Source organism: Cajanus cajan, chromosome 4, assembly GCF_000230855.2.
Source record: "Cajanus cajan strain Asha chromosome 4, NIPB_CcT2T_4, whole genome shotgun sequence".
Classification (NCBI taxonomy): Eukaryota; Viridiplantae; Streptophyta; class Magnoliopsida; order Fabales; family Fabaceae; genus Cajanus; species Cajanus cajan.
This window is the reverse complement of record NC_138520.1, coordinates 78,377,808-78,400,345: the sequence shown is the minus strand read 5'-3', so window position 1 is coordinate 78,400,345 and position 22,538 is coordinate 78,377,808. Positions and strand designations below refer to the sequence as shown.

Sequence of the window (22,538 nt, the reverse complement as noted above, 5' to 3'; positions counted from 1 at the left end):
CTCTTGGGAGTCTCCTTTTTATTCCATAACCCAACTGTTCAGTTCCCTTTCCTTGAATCGTCTTCACGACATCAATTGTTTCAATATACAAATTACAAAACCACTTGGAAAGCCAATGGACACAACACTCGAGGTTGAACCTTTATTTGACCAATCCCTCGTGCAACTCTCTTTGCTAACTTCCCTTTCCTTGAAACTCTCTTCACAGTGCACATTTTCAAGACAAATAGTTCATTAAAGACAGAGTTTTAGTGTCTCTACATTTTCAATATAAATACTTGAAAGTTGAAACGCTTTACAAACTTTTCAATAACAAAAGAAATGTACTACGTTGAAGGAAACTAAAAAATAAAAAAAATGGGTCACTCCGAAAAGAAAGGTACTGCTATTACCTTGAAACTCATGGTGAACAAAGGAAAAAACTAAAGTTTTCTTTGCCAAGGCAGGGAAAGAATTCGTGGATGTTTTGTTTAGCTTCATAACATGCAAAGAAATACTACTACAAAACATGGACAGCCGCGAAGTTCATTGATACCATGTCTGTGTCAGAAAAAAAAAGTAAAGGACTCGTGAAAGGACCAACAATGTACATGGCAACAGATGAGTTGGTTGTGAAGCCTATGACCTCCACTTGTGTTCTATCTTTTCTAGACAGTTTAAGCTTCCCTCTTAGTGACATTGGTGTCAAGGAGGTAAGAAGAAATCGTGTCCTTTATATTTTGTAGTTTTTGTTCGTTTGAGTAGATGATTTTGGAGTTATTCTAAACTCTATTATGTTGGTGCAGTGTCTCAGCATACTATAAGCATCTTTGACATCACAATCGGCCTTAACATATGGTCTCAGCCACATTGTTAAGGTGGAGAACAGAGTAATCAATGATATTTGTTCTTTACTTGGGTTGCATACTCAACTTCACACATGAGACATGGAAATGTGTTAGCTGATAGCCTAACGAAAAGCCGAAAATTTCTTTTATTGCTCATAATAAGTGCTGAATGAATAGAGGACTATCTCATCAGCTATATTATATTCTTTTTCCATCTTTCATCTACACGCTGATTCCTATCTTTTAGAATAGTCTATTTAGTCTCTTTCCAATAAACATGATACTCTCTATTTTCTTTTTTCATAATCGTTTAATTTTTTTTTTACGAAATTTAAGAAAATAATTCATATTTTAGTTTTCAAAAATATTTATTATTTATTTTTTTGTTATTTTCTTTTTATTTTTATTGCATTCAAGTTTTTAGACTGTTGATTTGTGTAAATTTATTATTGTTATGCATTTTTTGAGAAATTCATGACTTAAATGCATTGATTATTAGAATACACACGTGAACTGTAACCTACTCTATTTAATCACACCTTTAAGTAAATTGTATCTTTTAGGTATCCTAATTCCTGAATGAATACTATGAAAAGAAAAAAAAATTCATGAATGAATAATATTGTTGGAAATATGTTACTCTCATAAATGCAACATTAACTTTATATAGATGGTTGAAGAAGAAATAGGTAGTACATTAAAAATAAATTAACACATTGTTCAGTAAGCATACATTAATTATCAAGGGTGAAAATGAAAAAAAAATTAATGAGTCATTAATTTTAGAAAAATGACAATGAAAATTTTTTTTAAAAAATAAAGTTTTTTTCATTGTTATTTTTCATTTAAAAATAAAGTTTTTTTCATTGTTATTTTTCTAAAATTAATGACTCATTAATTTTTTTTATTTTTACCCTTGATAATTAATGTATGTTTACTGAACAATGTGTTAATTTATTTCTAATGTACTACCTATTTATTTTCTAATCACCTATGTGAAGTTAATGTTGCATTTATGAGGACAACATATTTCTAATAATATTATTTATCCATGAATTTTTTTTTTCCATGATATTCATTCAGGAATTAGAATACCCAAAAGACACAATTTACTTAAATGTGTGATTAAATGGAGTAGGTTACAGTTCATATGTATATTCTAATAATTAATGCATTAATTCATTAACTTTTCAAAAAGTGCATATTGTATATACAAATCAATCGTCTCAAGACTTAAATACAAAAAAAATAAAAAAAGGATATAACAAGAAAGTAAATATTAAATATTTTTGAATACTAAAATATCAATTATTTCTTTAAATCTCGTGCAAACACCTTAAACGATTAAGAAAAAAAATGAAGGGAGTAGTGGAGCAGTTACTTGCGGTTCTTATAATCGTTTTTTCTTTTTTTACAACATATTCGATTTTATTTCACGTGAATATTTGCAGTTACCTATGTATTACGAAGATTGGGCTGATTGACCATAGTGGGGCATTTTATGAAGTTATTTACGTAATTGGGGCTCTTTTTAAACAATGTACACCTTTGGGACTGTTTATAATGGTGTCGCTATGACCCATAGCGACACCAGTGACACGTGGATTTTTCTAGGTCCAGGGAAGCCATGAAAGTCATTTTGATAAAGTCGCTACAGCCCATAGCGACATTAAACGGCTTGACTGAAGTTGCTATAGCCTATAGCACCCCATTTTTAATACAAAATAAAAATTTAAAAAAAAATAAGTAAATAGTATTTTAAAAAAATACGAATATGTGAAAGTGGCGTTATGGCCTATAGCGACACTGTGTCGCTATAGGCCATAGCGCCACCAGTTAAAAATTAAAATACATTACAAGAAAAAATATATATATAACATAAAATAAATACAAAAAAGATAAATATATAAATATAAATTATAAGAACTTAATAAAAAAATTAAAATTTGGAAAAAATAGATTAAGTAAATTATTTATAAAAAAAAACGTAAAAAAATGGTGGCGCTATGGCCTATAGCGACACAGTGTCGCTATAGGTCATAGCGCCACAGTCTTAAATATTTAAATACTTAAAAAGAAAAATAAAATATATATAAAATAATTAAATAACAGAAAAATTTTGTATATAAATATAGATTTATATTAAATTGATAATATAAATTAAGAAGTGGAAAAAATAAATTAAATATATAATTTTCGTGGCCCAGTTTATTTTAATATTTAATTATATTATATTAAACAAATTATATATAAATACTGAAATTATTATATTTAATTATATTAAACAAAATACTGATATTTAAATTTAATTAAATTTGTTTATTTCTATAAATATTATATTAAAAATATATAAATTAAGTTTTTAAAATTAAATGTTAATATTTAACAAATAAATAATTAATGAATGGTGTCGCTGCCCATAGCGACACATATTTTTCTATTTTTTACGTTTTTATTTTATTTACTTATTTTTTTCAGTTTTTTTTTTAAATTTAACATAATATAATATAATTTTATTTTAATTATTCAGTTTGTTTACTTTGAATTAAAAATACAAAAATGAATAATTATAAATAAAACGTGATTATTTTGCAATAAATAAATAAATAAATAATGCAAGGCGCTATGGCCCATAGCGACACAGTGTTGCTATGGCCCATAACATCTCTCTTAAAAAATACGTAAAATTTATTTTAAAATTACTTTTTTTAAAAACTTAATTTTATTTTTATAAATATATAATAAATAACTCAGTTTATTATTTTTATTTTACATTTCTATTATTTTCGTTTTTCTTTTTTTTTTCTTAGAGGGTGTCGCTATGGGCTACATCATTTTTGTTAGTCCATCAACTGTGTTGGCCCAGCCTATAGCTACATTGATGTGGCTCATTCTAGCCTATCCTAGACAAAAAAAAAATTGCCACGTGTCATGGATGTCGCTATGGGTCATAGCGACACTGTTATAAATGACCCCAAAGGCGTAATTAGTTACAAAACAGCCCCAATTACATAATAAACTTTTAAAAGGACCCTACTTTGTTCAAAAAGCCCAAAGATTTTTTAAGAAAAAAGCCACATATTGTTTTAAGGTGGGTTTCGTAGTAAATAGGAGTAAGTATTTTCCCCGTTAAATATAATTTGTTTTTCGCAAGAATAATCTGTTTTTTCTTCCTATTCTTTTTCCTTTTTCAATCATATTTTTGTTCACACTCAAGACATTCACTCATTTATAACAAATTATATATATTCATAAGTATTATATTTGAATACATAAATTTTATTTAAAATTTATATAAATAAATATTTTTAAGCATATAAATTATATTTTATATTTAAGATAATAATTTATATAAAAATATTTTTAATTAATAATTATTTATTTTATAAATGTTAAATTTTAATTTTAAATAAAAATTAAATTAAATTAGAAGATAAGAAAATTTCTATAAATATTTTAATTGAGAAAAAATTTCTAAAAATATTCTCAGAATAATTGTTTGCGCATAATATAGGAGTTTGATTTTGTAACTTTTTGATTAATAAAGTAACTTTATGCAGTTAGGAAGAAACCCCAAAGAGTCATAATTAACTTTAAGGCAAATGTAAACGTCCAGTTAAGAATCAGGTTTCAATCTGCCAAGGGCAGTTTCCTGAACATCAATTTTGTTTCCTCTTAACCTATCAAAAGACCAAAATGTGCAATAATTTAGGAGCCACGTTCCATTTCTCGCCACCTTCGTATTTTTTGTTTTTTCATAATATCATGATTCATGATTAGGATACTAGTAATTTACATAATATGAATGAAAGTGACCTAACCCAGTTCACGGTGCTGCACTTCATCTTTTTTCTTGTGGACAAAAATTGAAATTGAAATTCTCAACTTCTTTTTCAGTGCATATGCAATTATTCTCTGCGACCCCTTCGCTTTTTACTTCTTTTCCACCTCTCAGTTGATGTTCCCAATCTCCTTGTCTCTTTGAATATTTCCTTGAATGGTATTTTGTTGCTTCACGCTATGGCTTCTTGGTGGGATTTAAGACCCTTCTTTCGTTTTCAGTCTATTAGGACCCGCGTTCAGGTCAGCGTTTTATACTTCTATTTCAACTTTGTTCTTCTTCCCTGTCATGGACACTCTGATTCTGTTGTATGTTTAATGGTGTAGTTCTCTGGACCCTGCTTTGGAACTCTATAAATTAAGCTTTTGAAGTTGTATTCGTGGTAATGTAGTTGACATGACGAAAAAAAATTGTGATTTTGTTATAAATTGATGGATGGACGGATCTGTGTGACTATCGATGTTTTGAACCATTTAATTGATGTCCATGATAAAGGTAATTCATTTTATTCATATTTGTGAAGCTTGTATCCTCCCTTCTCTTGATCAGAATTCAGAATTCAGAAATCAAGTTCAATGCACACATTCTTCTTGTTCTTTGCTTTCATGTTTAGTTGGTGACATGATATTTGTCTTTCAAAACAGAACATTTATAAATGTAGATGTGTTTATTTAATATTCTGTTTGTGTGTTCTATTTGTAGTTACAGACTACAGTCATACCCATCATTTGTTTTTCGTGTTAAAGTTTGTTTGCCTTCTTGGAAATTCTTTTGTCTGCTTTGGACATATAGGCAGGCTGATATTCTATAGGAGTAGACCGAAAGAAGAAAATTGTTGCAACTGCTAGGATTTGGACCGTATGCATTAGGCAGGCCCTGAATGATTTAAGCTAATGCTGGCATGATTTTTTTTTTAATCATATCAGTTGATTTAATTAATTGCTGCTGATATGATAAATGAACTCTTCACTTTGGCTCATAACTCTTGAACTTTACTATCACTTTCATGAGAACTTTTATTCATGTTAATCAATGCTTTATCCTCTGTTCATCCTTCTTTCCCTTTTTCTCTTTAGGATAGTTTCATTGTGCCTTCTGGTTCATTTCTACTTAACAAGGGCTGTGTAATCTGTTTTTGATTGATTTGCTGGCTGGCTGGTTTAATCTGTCTTTGAAGCTTAAATTGCAGATTAACTTCAACTGTTTTTCTTGTTTTGTGGTGATTTTCCTGAATCTTAATCCATATTGGCTTTGTGTTCAAAATTTCAGTAATATTTAAGATGTTTATGTGTCAATGTTACACATAGGATTTTCCAGGTTTCTAATTTGGATATTTTGCAGCTTTGTTTAACTTAAATAGTTGTGTCTATGAAAACACACAAAAACAGAATGCCAAAAGTTTCAAGAGAAACAAAGCAAATCAGGGTTTTTTCATGGTATTTGTCCCTGATATTGCTTTCTGTGGAGTTACCTAGGATTTAACAGGCAGGAGGCCAGGGATCTCTGCTGTGACTGGTGCTCACTTTTCATCCATTAATTTTCCATTGATAGACTCAAAGAATGAAGAGGTATACAATCTAATAAGATTTTTCTTGAATAACTAAAGGAGATTCTTCAGGCTTGGGCATTACAATATTGCCTCTGAGAAGATAGAGTTCATAACCTTTTTCTAGTATTTTATTACACAAGGAGTTCATGTGGAAAGGATTGACACATAATTTAAGGATTATTTAAGAATTAGAAAACATGTTCTCATATGTCTGTATGACTGGCATTTTAAAGCCTCTTCTCTACACAGCTTTAGTAGAATCAGGCTGTTCACGATGCTTTAAGCTGCTACAGAGATAGGAATTAAGCAACATGATGCTTATTGCTTTTTAGTGATGAAGGAAGTCTCCATCTTAGTTCATCATACAATTATACTGTTTTTTTCTGTGGTACTAGCTCAGTTTGTGTCTTCTTTTTTTTTACACCAAGCCCAATTTATGCCTTTTTTCGAATATTCTAATTCCCATTTTATTGATGAAAAATATCCACTAAGTTGTTAATTGCATTATCCTTATATCATCAGTGTATGAAGATATACATAATGCAAATTTTGCTAGGGGTGATTCTTTTATTAAATTTGATTGTTTGCTTTGTTATAGACATGATGGAAATCTGCTGGTGTTTGTTAACGAAGAATTGAACATCTATTTCTGATTACTACTAATCTCAATTGTGTTTTTTTGTGTGCTCTAGGAATTGAGGACAAGGGAAGTCCAACTTGGTTCACATACCATGAGTTCTCATGGATATGCAGTTGCGAAAACACACAAGCACGATTGGCTCATTCTCTTGCTCCTCGTGTTGATTGTTATCATTCTGTACATTATCCATCCTTTCCATCGTTTTGTTGGGAAGGATATGATGACTGATCTCAGATACCCCCTTAAGAGTAATACAGTTCCTGTTTGGGCTATTCCTGTAAGTTTACTGCTTCAGATATAACGTGAATTTTTTTCCTTGAACAATTACGTTAACAAGATTATCTTGTCATTCACTATTTTGTCATGGTTAGATTTATGCAGTTTTGTTGCCTATAGTGATCTTTCTTGTTGTCTATATACGAAGGAGAGATGTCTATGATCTTCATCATGCTGTGCTGGGTATTAATTTTTAAATACCCCTCATTTTATTTAATTGCTAGCAAGCATATTCTATTTTCTGAAACGAAACTGTTAGAGAGCATAACAAAAAATTGTTTGCTGGCACAGGTCTATTCTTCTCCATTTTAGTAACAGCAGTATTTACTGAGGCAATTAAAAATGCAGTTGGTCGACCTCGACCAGACTTCTTCTGGCGATGTTTTCCGGATGGAAAGGATGTATGTTTTCCTTTAATTTTAGGTTATCAATTCATGTTTATCAATCACGTTGATTCTTAGTATAGCATGCATACTTAATGACTATTGGCTTCTTGTTAGGTTTACGATAAATGGGGAGATGTCATTTGTCATGGTGACGAAAAGGTCGTAAAGGAAGGATACAAGAGTTTCCCAAGCGGCCATACTTCATGTATGTGGCATTTATTTAATGTGTTGTTTGTACAAAGGTCTACAGAAAAGACTGGTTTTGCCATGCTCGTGACTTTGCTGTAATTTAGTTTCAATAGAAATGAAATGTGGAATTAGTTTAGCTCATTCAAAGCATGTGTACTCAAATTTTATCTTATTAATTTGATTAAAATAATTTCAATTTATATGCAGGGTCATTTTCCTCTCTTGGGTTTTTATCATTGTACCTGTCTGGAAAAATACAAGCATTTGATCGCAGAGGTCATGTTGCAAAACTTTGCATTGTTTTCCTACCACTACTTTTTGCATCACTAGTTGGCATTTCTAGAATTGATGACTACTGGCACCACTGGCAGGACGTGTTTGCTGGAGGTCTTTTAGGTTGGTCCATCCTTAGTATCTCAATTAGTTATAAATTAACTAGGCCTTCTTTTCAACCCTCGAAAGAGAAAACTACTTAGTACTTACCATTGTTGCTGGCACTTGACTCACTTTAATATCTCTTCTTTCAGGGCTTACAGTGGCTACATTTTGCTATTTGCAGTTTTTTCCTCCTCCTTATCATTCTGAAGGTTTGCTTCAATGCAGATTCCAATAGATGCTCTCACTTTCAATATGTTTCTGTTAAAATTATCCTAACTTCATTAGTTTGTTTCTGTTATGAAGTATGCCGTAAACCTTTTGATGTTCTAGATATATTGTTTTTCTCTGCAGGTTGGGGTCCTTATGCATATTTTAGGATGTTGGAAGAATCACGTAGTATGACCCAAGTTCCTAACGTTCAAAATTCTGGTCAAGCGCAGTTATCGGAGGCTCAGGTTGAGAGCCAAGAGGGGCAAGGTTTCCATGGGTGTATGGGGCGGCTATCTTTAGCACGGGATCATAATGCAACATTGAATGACATTGAATCTGGGAGAACATAAAGTCTGTACATCTCATGATCTTTCTATTTGTAAAATGCCAATCAGATGTTAGTTCATATCCTAGCGTTTTATCCCGCATGTAAAACTAACACATTTTGCTGAGTTATTGTTTCTACTCAGTTCAAGTGTCTCTGAAAACTTTGAAGCGTGGTTGTTTGCAGGTCAGATTTGGGACAGTTAGTTATTTCTCTATTTGTGAATATGTCAACATTAGAAAATATGAAATCTATTGAAGAGAAAAAATTATTAGATAATTTAAAATTATCATTTCAATCAATTTTTATACGACATGCATTTAAGTTTTTCAATATACAAAAAGAATTAATAACACTTATTACGTGTCATATAAAAATTAGTTAAGATCATCTAATAATTTCTCTTTGAATAACTTGTGGGTATTGCCATTCATTCAAACACATTTTACATTACAGAGAAAAATCATAGTGACAATTAAATTTTCAAGGGTTTAAAGTAAATATTTTTGGATCAATGGGATTTTGATAAATATAATAACAATTGTTATTACCTTACAGCTTTTATTTATGACAAACTATGCGTATTTGTTTCTATTTGTGTTCTCTAATCGGTAGATGCTACAATTGAAGTGGGGGGAATGATGCTATGTTTCTGTCAAATCAATTTCCAGCAGAGTAACAAACAGTTTTATTGGTAAGTGTCTAGTACAGTCCATAACAATTTGATTCCATTCGGTTCAAAGTAACTTTTTTTCTTCTTTCTTTCCATGCCATTCCATTTAATGCAAATGCTAAAAAGTAAGAATAGATTTTTTAGAGGTTGTACTTCAATGTTTGCGGCCTAGATTTTACGACTTGTAAGACCAGAAAAAATAATGTTAAAAACATAAGCTACTTTTCAGTCTTCAGCAGCTGCAAGGAAGTAAAATTACTGACACATACTGTTGAATATAAGTCTGGTATTCCAATTACCAAACGTTGATTTGAAGCAAGTAGAAAATGCTGACTTTCTCATTCATGGACTATAAATCAAATGAAGCATGTTATAGGGTGCGCCGTCAGACAATTAATTGGTCAATTTTAACGACTCAACAAGAAATGCAAAAAGTAAATAGCAAATACTAGGAAAAAAAAAGTGAAACAGCATGGTAATCATATCTGAATGACAATTGTTTTTTTGGGATCCGAAAAGTGTTTGTTGGATTTTCTAGACTTACGGGTGCGGAAATTGAAATCGTATCCAATGCCTTGGCCGAAGCCGAAGCCAAGACCCACTCCACAACCCATTCCGACACCAAACACGAGGTGCATGTGGTTGAAGGGCCAGCCTCCGAAGCCGAAGCCACCAACCAAACCAAAACCTATTCCAGCGCCGCACCCGATCCCAGCTCCGAACCCAGGACCCAACACTGATGTTTCAGGTTTGGGGGCCTTGTTTCCTAGGAACTTGCTCACTGAGAATTGTTTTTCCTCCTTTTGGTTGCCATTCCATGTCCAGAAAGAATCAACATCAGCTTTCGTTTCCATCCCCTTTCCGATGAATGGATAAGAATAAGATTTTCCAACTCCTAGGTTTCGCTATCTATTTTTGTTTCTATAGCACCCGACCAACACCAACCTAAACCCTATACAACTCTACTACCTAAAATTATTGTTTACCTAGTAACTATTTAGGAGGTAAATTCTATAAACTTTCTACCCACATAAAAATTATATTTTTCCATTTCTATTTTGAGGAATATTACCACATTTTCTCTAATAACACAGTCTTAAAAATATGTCATGGATAGTGTTAGAATATTATAAAATTTGAATCCGTTATTGATTTCCTAGGGATATTGAGTTAATGAATCATCAATTAGTCATTGATTGAATTATTGGTTGAATTGTGTAAATTAATATAATTTTATATTATTATTTTGTTATATATAAACCTGTTATCTTAAATGAAGAAGTGGTTTGAAGTAAGCATTTTATAATTCGACCCGACTTTAATAACACATTGAGATAATTTCCACTCCACCCTCAAAAAAAGCCCATCTATCAAAATAAATGGGCTCAAAACTAAAAATTAAAATAAAATATTTACTGTTTGCTCTTTTTTTAATAATCGGTTTTTTTGTTTGAATCTTATTTTATTTATAAAATTGAGTGAAAGCAAAACAAACAATAAGCAAAAAAAAAAAAAAAAAAAAAAAAGACAAGTTGTTGGATGGCTAAGAAGAGACAATAACAATTACATGGGATATAGTTCATAGGAAGCAACCAAGGTCTTAGAAATCTCAAAAATAAGCCTGGCCTCAAATTCATCACCGGAATACCCCTTAGACACTTGACGAGCCTTTGGAATTCGTTTCACACCAAAGATATTATCACTATTCATAGCACCTACGTTCCCTGCCAACCTCAACATAAAGTTCATATAAGCATTCTTGAGCTTTGTCAACATTTTCAATGGTGATCTCATCACCCATCTAAGCCTTGGAATTGCTCTTATCTTCCAATACTTACGTGGACTTTTCAACCGGATGATCGTCATCTTCCTTCTCCCGGTGGCAGCACCACCGTGGAGACTTCGGTAGCGCCGCCTCCTCAAGTAACTCTTTATGCCACCGTATAGGGTTGGCTTAGGAAATAGTGACTCCATTTTCTTGCTTTCAGTAGCTTGAAATGTGAATAGATTGTGGTTGAACATGGCTTGCCAGTTGAGCAAATATATAAGTGAGAAATTCGTACTCAAAATATTATATTTAATTTCATAAAATAATTGTAAACGGAGAACATTAGAATGCATGTTCATTGTGAACTAATTAAGATTAATAAAATCATAAACCGTGTAACAATATTGATCACGACATAAGATTATTTTACTTTTAATATTATATATAAATATATATAAATGGCTGCTTTTGAAAAATGAAGAAAGTCAACAAATAATGCTTTGAGCAGTGATGATGGAGCGTGTGATGATGTGGGTGAACAAACATGACCATTAACAACACAGTCTTTGCCTTCCTAACTTCCTTCAAATTATTATATCTGTATTATTTATACCATGCAATATTAAATAAGAGTGGTAATAATAATATTTAAAATAACACTGGATAAGTGCAGTTTATGTAAACCAGAAACAAAATAGGTGACTGGTGTGGTGATAGTGAGATGCACAAAAAGAACAGGAGGTAAATGTCAGTGCTTACGTTACTCTAATAATAAACAATTTTTTTTTTTCCCAGAATATTCTCTTCGGGTTGATATGTACACTCTGGATGAGTAGTATTCTCATAGGGTTAGGGCCAAACGTGATTTTAGAGCGCTGGTCAAACTTGGTTTTATCTTTGACCAACATGATTGGCATTGACAATTCTTATTTTGCATTCGGATTTATGTTTGTTGCAGCGTATTTCGTTGAAGGCTTGTAGGGTCATTTAATTATTTATTAATTCAATACTCAGAATACTCAATGAAAGCAAATAACATATTAGGATTAGTAATTAAGGGTCATTTAATTATTTATTAATTTAATAAATAACTAGTATTTTAGTTTGTGTAATGTACATATATATTTATTATATATAATTAAGATTTATAATAAATTATATATAAATAAATACTATGTTTGAATATATAAATTATATTTAAAATTATTATATATAAATTATAGTTTAGATTTATGATAAAAACTGAATTAAACAAAAAAAATTTTAAAAAATTCCTACCAACCTTCTCGTTGAATAAAATTAAAATCCCTAAAAATACTCTTATATAAATTTATGTTTAATATATAGGAATTGATTACACTCAATTGCATCAAAGTTAAATCATTGTGTTACTGTTAATTTGGATCATGTAATTACCTTTCTTTTATTTATAAGATTTTTTAATTGATAATTCAAATAAAATATTTAAACTGTTGCAAAATATAAATCAGAATGTAAAATGACATATTAAAATTTGGTAATTAATTATACCGTTAATGATATTTTATTTTTTAAATTATTTTTCTTTATTATCCAAGATTTATAATTACGTACCATTCAATATAAACATAAAAACCCAAAACATATAATTTACTCTTACATTAATTAAAATTAATTTGTAAAACTCTGTAAATTAAAAGTTATGAACGATTTTTGTATATTTTATATATTAATTTATATTTTCAATATCAATAATCTAAACTTAAAGTTTTTTCATTATTTTGTACTTTTGCTAATGCTTGTAAATAAATCAAATATTTACTGATATATGGTTGTTAAACAATATTTATTCATTTTGGTTCTCGTAATTAGAAAATTACATCTAAAATTAGTAATTAATGTCAATTCAATTTCAAATTAAGAACTTATGTTTACTTAAATTCATTAATTGTCCTTAATTGTCTTAATTTCCTAAAAATTAAATCACCAGACTACTTTGAATTCGGATCCAAAATTTTGCTGCAATTTTTCTTATTTTAAATATTTATAATTGATTATCCAAATTAAAAATTTTAATTTATGCATTACCAACTGTCAATCAAAATGCAAATTAATATATTAAAGTTTTTAATTGAATATCTAGTTAAATATCTCTATTTTTTTTTCATTTTAAAGTCATTTATTAAGTTTTTTAATTTATAAATTTAAATATGTTTTTAATTCTTATAAAATGAGCTACTTTTTATTTTAGTTCCTATAAAAGAAAATTATGTTTTTCATCTTTCAAAAATTTGTAAACATGATTTTAGATTCCTATAAAATGAATAAATTTTGATTTTAGTCTCAATATAAAAAAAATTAAAATTGTCACCCCTCTGAATTAAAATCTCTATTTTTTTTGTTCCTAATGACCACTTAAAGGTGTATATATAACAATTATTTTAAAAATTTACACAAAAATGTAAAAAGTGTCACGTACAGATAAAGTATCAAAGATACTCGTAGGCACCACCTAGATGGTCATATAACTTTCTAATGATCAAATAGTAGTATTAAAACAATAGTTTTAAATTTTATAAGGATGAAAAATAAATAATTTTTTTTACAAAAACTAAAATCAAAATATACTCATTTTTCATAGACTAAAAACATGCATGTTTAAACCTAATTTATAAAATAAATTATAATGAAAATTAAATATAAATATATTCAAATCAGCATTAATTATTTAATAAATTAAAACTAATTTTAAAACATTAAAAGTATGAATGGTTGTTTATTTTATATTTTTATTATCAATAAAAATTAAATACATTTTTTCATACTTTAAAATGAAAAAGACTAAAACAACTAAAATTTAGAATGATCAAAATGAAAATAAAAAAAAAAATAGGAGGACCAAAACAAAATAAATAACTATGAGTTTATTTTATTTTGGTCCTTTTCTCCCAAATTTTGGTTATTTTCATTTTGATCTTCTTAAATTTTAGTTTTCTCAAATTTTGGTCTCTATAAATTTCTAATTTTTCTCCATTAAATTTAACAATAAGAAGAAAAAGGGAAAAATATAGGGACGAAATTGAAAAAAACTAGAAACAAAATTATCCTATTTTACATGGACAAAAAATATATTTAATCCTTTTATTACGGTACTCAAAATAAATAATTATCCGATCTCAATAGAGATAATTAATAATTAATAAAGGAGATAAATATTTCAAACCAACTTAATTAAAAAATACATATCAAAACCAGCAATTAATAATCACTCAATCAATGGTTAGATACTCATTTAGATTAATTAAAATAATTAATTATACTTAATTACATAAAAGTTAAGTAACCATTATACTCTTCACTTGGACTCAAAAAATTTGTTGCGTACGATCTTTCTCTCTCTTTCTTTTTTCTTTTTCTTAATTCACAACACTCTCTTTTTCTTTTATAAGATTTTTTAAATTAATCATTCAAATAAAAGGATTTCGTTTTTTCTGAAAATTACCTTGCAGAAAAATAATATATTAAATATTTAATTGATTATCCAACCAAATATCTTTCTTTTCTAAATTATTTTAATTAATACTCAAAAATATTAAACAATGTTAAATATACACGGAATTAATTTTTTCTATCAATTCAATTAATGTTGTAAATTAAAAGTTTTATTATCATTAAACTAATATTTTAAATATATTTTTATGTATATTTCAAATATATTTAAAATACCTGTAAATAATTAATTTTATTTCTTATATATATATATATATATATATATATATATATATATATATTATTAAATACCTTTTATACCTTTGAAACTCAAAAGTCAAAAGGTTAACATAAATTGGCGAAGACGTTAATCAATTGATATGGGTTCTGCAAAAGTGATATGATTGGTTAAGTTGTTTTGTTCTTACTAGTTAGGCTTCAGATTGAATCCACTTTTTTTTTGTGTTTTATATTTTTTCATATAAATTAATTCTATTCAAAATCATCAAAAGGGTTGGTAATTGAAGTTGACGTTACATGAATCGAGCCTTATCCTAATGCAATATTTTTTTTGTTACAAAAAAAAAAAATAAAAATCAACTGGTAGAGAGTTATGTTAAATATTCAGATTTAGAAGGGAAAATTTTGGAGTCCATGATAATCTTATTTGACTTGAACACAATTGTATCCAATAAAAATATATTTATATATATATATATAAACAAAAAAAAAAGTTGGTGTTCAAAATAATTAATTAGTTAATTATATATCAAAATCAACAATTAATAATAATTCAATCACTGATTAATTGTTATTTTTAATTAAACTTAATTATATTAATGGCATAAGGTAAATTATCATATTACCCTTAATTTGAACCCGAAAATTTACTGAAAACTATATTAATCCTTTTTTAAGATTTTTTAATTAATTGTCCAATTAAAAAGTATTAATTAGTTACATATTACCTTATTACTACAAAATAACATATTAAGATTTCAATTAACACATGCAATATGTACGACATGCTTAATATTTTTAATTACAATTATCAAGTAAATAGTTGTTACCAAATTAAATTATATATATAATTTGCAACAAAAAATTAATATATTAATTACAATACATATACTAAAACTTAAAATATTCATTATTTTACCATATTTAAAACTGATATTACTGGTCACAGTTGTCTTAATTAATTGAATTAATAATATATACAGTTTACAATTATATTAATTAAATTAGTCAGTTTATAATTATTCTACTTTATTCAAATTAGCTTTAGTGGAGGATCCTTATGATGCAGAGAAAAAGATATTAATTAAATTATTTATATATTTATATAAGTAAAAGAATAAAAAATCAATTACATTTTTTAGGAAAAATTAATTAAATTAATTTAAGGTGGTTATATATAATTTATAATTAGATTAATTATTTTAATAATATAATTAAATTTATATGAGAGTTATAAGTAATTATTTTAATTATCTAATTTTAAATTACGTTAAATAAATTCTTTATATAATTTACAATTGTCCAATTACCCATGTTTAAAATAATTTTCATTAACTTAATTAAAATACATCCGTCATAATTATTTTCATTAATTCAAATAATAATATAAATGAATTGAAATTAACATAACTAATAAAATTATACAATATTATTAATAAAAATAGTATTTTAGCCATATTTAATATAAAAAAATTATATAAAACAATACATGTAGTTTATATTAATCATATATATAGATTTAATTATTACACTAATTATTTTAATAGCATTGATTACTTTAATTGCATAACCAAAAATTTACTATGCATGCATTTATATTAATTATATATAAATTTTAATTACTAAATTAATTATTTTAATTAAATAACTAAAAATTCTTAGTAATTTTTTTATCCATGGAGATAGTCCACACAATATTTCAAAATTAATGGTCAATAATTAATCTACATTCACGAAACATGACTTTTATTGGTTAAATATTATTTTAATACAGACGATGTGAATAAATTTTATAACCGTTGGATTAAAAGATTGGATTCATTTTTCTAATAAATTTAATAATTATATTAAATTAGATTAAATATAATAATTACCAAAATAATATCTTAATTGAAATATTTATTATTTATGCTAATTATTTTAATTAAATAATTTTAATTAAAGTTAATGAAATTACACCTTTAATAACTTTTATCAAAATATAAATATGCAATTATAGTATGTGATATTCTTACTAATTATATCTGGTATATAAAAATTCATTTAGTTTCAAATTTATTTGATAGTTAATCATATTCTTATAATATGATATTAAACTTTTCATATATATATATATATATATATATAAAAGGAGGGTTCAAGCAACATTGGTATAATTTTTATTAAATATTACATTACTCAATAACTTTATATTAAATGTGAATTTTATAAATCTAACCATTAGATTGAAAGTTCATATCACTTTATATGTTTATACCAAATTTTGTTAAAATTGAACAATAACTCGAAGGTAATCAAAGTATTCATGTTTTATTATATTTAAAAATGTATATATTACGTCAATTTTATTTTGTACAGATTAGGCCATTCGGCCATACCCCTTGACCATTCAGCCACACCCCTTGACCATTCGACCATACTCATTCGATCATACCAAATGTACGGGTTAGTTCATTCGACCACACCCACTCGGCACCACTAAAAGCAAGACTCCCATTGGCACCTTCGACAACCGATGGGAGAGGCCCGCTTGACCATGTCTTCCATCCTGAGAATTCCTAATACCATTCGACACGGTCGACAACCGAACGAGACCACACCTATCAACATACTTTGGCACCTTCGGTGGTCGACAGTCGATCGACGTCCCCAACAGCTGAGACGACTCGGTGAAGGTGATTTGTCAACTGGTTAATCATTCTTAAGTAGTAATTAAGGGCTAATCATATGTGTAAGCTAATTAATGGGGTATTACCTAATTTGGTAATCCTAGTACAGGATCCATTGAAGACTAAGCCCATTAATGTCAGTATAAATAGTTCACATCTCAAGGTAAAGTTATCGTTCATTTATTACTATTGATATTCGTGTTTGTCCTGACTTGAGAGTCGGAGTGCCTTTTGCAGGCACCTCCCCTCACCGGAATATTTGCTCAGAGCTCTCGTTCAGCCTTTAGACTATGTGAAGATTACTAGTGTGCCCTTAGATAGGTACATATTTTATAAGAATGAATTATCAAATCATTTTGAATTAATATAAAATTTTGTATATATAATTTAAGAGTAAAGAACTTTCAATATAACAGTTGGATTTATAAAATGAGTTAATCATTTATACACTGCTAGTGTAAAGTTTTTTACACTAGCAACCAATCATATCTTTTAAATTATTTTATTTTATTCTTATTTCATTAAATAAGCATCTGACATGGCACTGTTAAAAGATATGATTGGTTTCCAGTGTAAAAAAACTTTACACTGACAATGTATAGGTGATTAACTCTTATAAAGTTCACATTTAATATAAAATTATTGAGCGATGTAATTCTTAGTAAAAGTTACACCAATTGAACCCTCCTTTATATATATATATATATATATATATATATATATATATATATATATATATATATATATATATATATATATATATATATATATATATATATATATATATATATATATATATATGAGGAGGGTTCAAACGACACCGGTGTAACTTTAACTAAGTGTTACACCGCTCAATAACTTTATATTAAATGTGAATTTTGTAAATCCAACCGTTAGATGGAAAGTTCATATCTCTTAGATCATATATGTCAAATTTTGTTAAAATTGAACAACAACTTGAAGGTAATCAAAGTGTTCATATTTTAGTATATTTTGAAATGTATATATTACGTCAATTTTGTTTTATGAGAATGAAGTATCAAATCATCTTAGATTAATATAAAATTTGATATATATGATCTAAGAGATATGAACTTTCAATCTAACGATTGGATTTACAAAATTCACATTTAATATAAAGTTATTGAGCGGTGTAACACTTAGTTAAAGTTACACCGGTGTCGTTTGAACCCTCCTCATATATATATATATATATATATATGTATGTATATATAAATCTAAGAGATATGAACTTTCCATCTAACGGTTGGATTTACAAAATTCACATTTAATATAAAGTTATTGAGCGGTGTAACACTTAGTAAAAGTTACACCGGTGTCGTTTGAACCCTCCTATATATATATATATATATATATATATATATATATATATATATATTACTCTAAAAAGTGTCCAAATTATACAAATTTTGATATATATATGATTATGAATACAATATTACATAATTTAACGATTGAATCAATTTAATTTGCATTCTTCAAAAAATTATTGAAAATGTAATTTCACTAAGTTTAACATATGATGTCAACATGTAGGTCATAACTTTTATATATGAATTATATAATATTATATATAACATAATTTGTTGTTAGAGAAGACATGGAAAAGTGTTTTGTATATTATTCTTGCTAACTTAATGAAATGATGTATCAAATAATTTTTAAATTTTTTAAAAATTTGTAAATTTGACTTATGCTTTAAGAACTTTAAATTCAACGGTTGGATCGTTGAAATTTGAGATAGAGCATGAGTTATTGATTGGAATAAGTTTAGATAAACTTACTTCTAAAGTAAATAGATCCCTCCCTCTATATATAAATTTTCATATAAAATAATAATTTTTTCATGTAAATTTAATATATATTATTAATTAAAGTATCTGACATATATTATCATGTCAAAACTCATCAGCAAGTGGAGTGAAATAAAACAAATTTTTGCCATGAGAACCATTTTCAGAAAATAATTAAGATTTAGGTGAAACCATGAACATTATATTGTGGAGTCCATGAGAACCATTTCCAAAGAAAAAGAAAAAATATCTTTAGATGGAACCAAAACTTTCAAAGCCTTAATTATTTTCTGAAAATGAATACAATTAATCATGGCCAAGAGTTGTTCAGATATAAATTAACTTTTTTAAATTCACACTAAAGATATTTCTCTAACCGATAGTTAATGATTAAGTCATTTTTAGATATAAAGATTATTAAAATGAAATTTGTAATGATTTAATAGTCTATATATATATATATATATATATAAATTGGTATAGATAAAATAAATAAATAAATAAATTAGTTTGGAAAAAAAAATGGGGGATGACATGGTGTGCAGTGGATTATAAGTAATCCAAACTTCTAGATGCAGCCCTTTTTTTAATATAAATATGATGTTTGCGTACTACTTTTCCCATGTTTGATTCCATTTCCACGTGCTTGCAATCGGAAAATCCGTGTCCTTGTGTTGCACGCATATTTGTAATTTACCAACCCTCATAGGCTCCTAACCCTAACCATCAATATAAATACACACAAAACTTATTCTACTCAATTCTTGGTTTCGATATTTTAATGTTATATTTTAGTTTTTAACAAAAAATAATAGAAAATATTTTAAATAATAATAAAAAAGGGAATTGAGATTTTTGGTCGTGACAATTTTAATTAAAAGAAAAGTAAGTGAAAATTTCAATGGAAAAAAAAAATCCCGTAATATCAAACTTTGTGTTCCATATATGTGGATAATGGGACTTTCATAATATTTTTTAATTTCATATTAATTCCTTGCCTATATCACGCTATAAAATTATTTATAGTAATTATTTTATACATATTCATTTTTTATGTTCGTTCTTCTTTTATTTCTTTTTAATTTTTTAAAATTATCAACTCTCTTTTTTCATCACCAAAGTATTCTCGTCAAATATTATTTTATTTATATTCATTTATTTTTCTCTATCTTCTATCTTAAACACTTAAAGATAACGTGCAAGTTTATCATACAATAATTAACTTTAATTAGTAATAGTATTGATTATGTCTCCATAGTAGAAGGAGGAATCATTGATGGACAAAGATAAAATATTAGATGGAGGAAATTACGTTGTTCATGTTGACTCTCATGCTCACACCCACCGTTTCTGGTCAAACTGTAGTTTCTTGACTTTTATTTTTCAAAAGCAAAAAATCCCTTTAAATGCTCCAACAACATGCAATTCCATACACAAATTATATCACTTCCACAAATAAACCTTCTCCTCCTCTTTCACAAATTTGAAGCTTTAGGAAAGCATGGAAACGGAGTCACTATTACCTAAGCCAACTTATGGTGGCATAAAGAGGTACTTGAGAAGGAGGCGTTATCAACGTCTTGGTGGTGACAACAATAATGGTGGTGGAAAAAAAACCAAGATTGTAAAGCCAAGAAGAAGCCCACGTAGGCATTTTCGGATGAAATCAGTTCCAAGGTTGACATGGATGGTAATTAGGTCACCTTTGAAGATGTTGGCAAAGCTCAGAAACGCTTACATGAACTTGATGTTGAGGTCGATCAACACAGAGAGCATGTTTGGTGAGAAAAGGATTGCAAAGGCTGATCCTCATCATGTGTCTAAGGGTTATTACAAAAGTGATGCGTTTGAGGCAAGACTCATTTTTGAGATCTCCAAGTCATTGGTTGCGTCTCATGAACTATATTCCATGTAGTATTAATTGTTTTTTCCTTTGACCTTTTTTTTTTTTTTTTAGATTTCTCAAATTTTCCTTCCTAAATTTCCCGTGTGATTCTGCTGAAAATGTTGAAGAATCACCCACAAATTGTATTTTATTTCTTGACTTCTTGTTAAACTCATAATTAATTGAAATCTCTGTTCATATAGCACTTACATGCTTGTTCTCACTTGTTAAAAACTAAAAATTAGTTGTAATTTTTGAAAATTTTAAAACTTATAACCAAAAACCCCAAACAGATTCTTAATACTTCAGTGTTAGGTGGATGATAAAAATTATTCCGAACTTGATCCAAGGTATTAATGTAAAAAAAATTTCATTGAAATTATAGCCTCGCTCATGTTATTTTTCACTATGCCATCAAAATTAGCTTTACTGCAATGTCAAAGTTTAAATTAATTTTATGTGAATTATCAAAATTATTTTTTCCGTAAAATTAAATTTAATTAAATAACTTAATTTTACATATATGATTAAATTATTTTTTCAAGTAAAATTATTCAACTCATGTTCTAGAACGCTAGCTGTAACAGCCCAGCAACCCGCATGTGGATATTGTCCGCTTTGGCGGCAGCCCTCACGGTTTTGCTTCTGGCAATGGCACGCATGCCACCCCAAAAGGCCTCCACCAAGGCAAGTCCTGCCAACCCATCAGAGTAGCACAGCGACCCCACATGGCCAGATATTGTCCCCTTTGCCCTAAGGCCTCAGGGTTTTGTTCTAGGCAATGCCCTCATGGCATCCCTAAACGCGTCCTCAAGAGTAAGGTATCCACACCCATATATATGGCATGTTTCGTTCTCCTTCCTAACCGATGTGGGACTTCAGGAGCACCCCAAAAGGCCTCCACCAAGGCAAGTCCTGCCAACCCATCAGAGTAGCACAGCGACCCCACATGGCCAGATATTGTCCCCTTTGCCCTAAGGCCTCAGGGTTTTGTTCTAGGCAATGCCCTCATGGCATCCCTAAACGCGTCCTCAAGAGTAAGGTATCCACACCCATATATATGGCATGTTTCGTTCTCCTTCCTAACCGATGTGGGACTTCACAATCCACCCCCCCTCAAGGGAGTCCAGCGCCCTCGCTGGCACACCGATCCGGGCCCCGGCTCTGATACCAAATGTAACAGCCCAGTAACCCGCATGTGGATATTGTCCGCTTTGGCCGCAGCCCTCACGGTTTTGCTTCTGGCAATGGCACGCATGCCACCCCAAAAGGGGTCCACCAAGGCAAGTCCTGCCAACCCATCAGAGTAGCACAGCGACCCCACATGGCCAGATATTGTCCCCTTTGCCCTAAGGCCTCAGGGTTTTGTTCTAGGCAATGCCCTCATGGCATCCCTAAAC

At 28.6% G+C, this 22,538-nt stretch overlaps 2 protein-coding genes across 7 annotated transcripts; both read left to right on the top strand.

Moving 5' to 3' along the window:
- Positions 1-4,448: 4,448 nt before the first annotated feature.
- LOC109802390 (putative lipid phosphate phosphatase 3, chloroplastic) lies at positions 4,449-8,907 on the top strand. Of its 6 annotated transcripts, XM_020363740.3 has the most exons (10): positions 4,451-4,910; positions 4,995-5,163; positions 6,144-6,236; positions 6,910-7,134; positions 7,229-7,316; positions 7,425-7,534; positions 7,634-7,724; positions 7,916-8,104; positions 8,236-8,295; positions 8,438-8,907. In XM_020363740.3, exons 2-10 carry the CDS (start codon positions 5,149-5,151, stop codon positions 8,644-8,646), a joined length of 1,080 nt encoding a protein of 359 aa, XP_020219329.1. In that variant the 5' UTR covers positions 4,451-4,910; positions 4,995-5,148; the 3' UTR covers positions 8,647-8,907. The 6 variants fall into 6 exon arrangements, with proteins under 6 accessions (XP_020219328.1, XP_020219329.1, XP_082929325.1 ...); XM_020363739.3 differs by lacking the exon at positions 4,995-5,163 and having other exon boundaries at positions 4,449-4,910; XM_020363744.3 differs by lacking the exon at positions 4,995-5,163 and having other exon boundaries at positions 4,456-4,910; positions 6,010-6,236.
- Positions 8,908-20,673: 11,766 nt separating this feature from the next.
- Positions 20,674-21,343, top strand: LOC109803013 (uncharacterized). The gene has a single exon (XM_020364459.3). It carries the CDS (start codon positions 20,755-20,757, stop codon positions 21,166-21,168), a length of 414 nt encoding a protein of 137 aa, XP_020220048.1. The 5' UTR covers positions 20,674-20,754; the 3' UTR covers positions 21,169-21,343.
- The last annotated feature ends 1,195 nt before the right edge of the window (positions 21,344-22,538 follow it).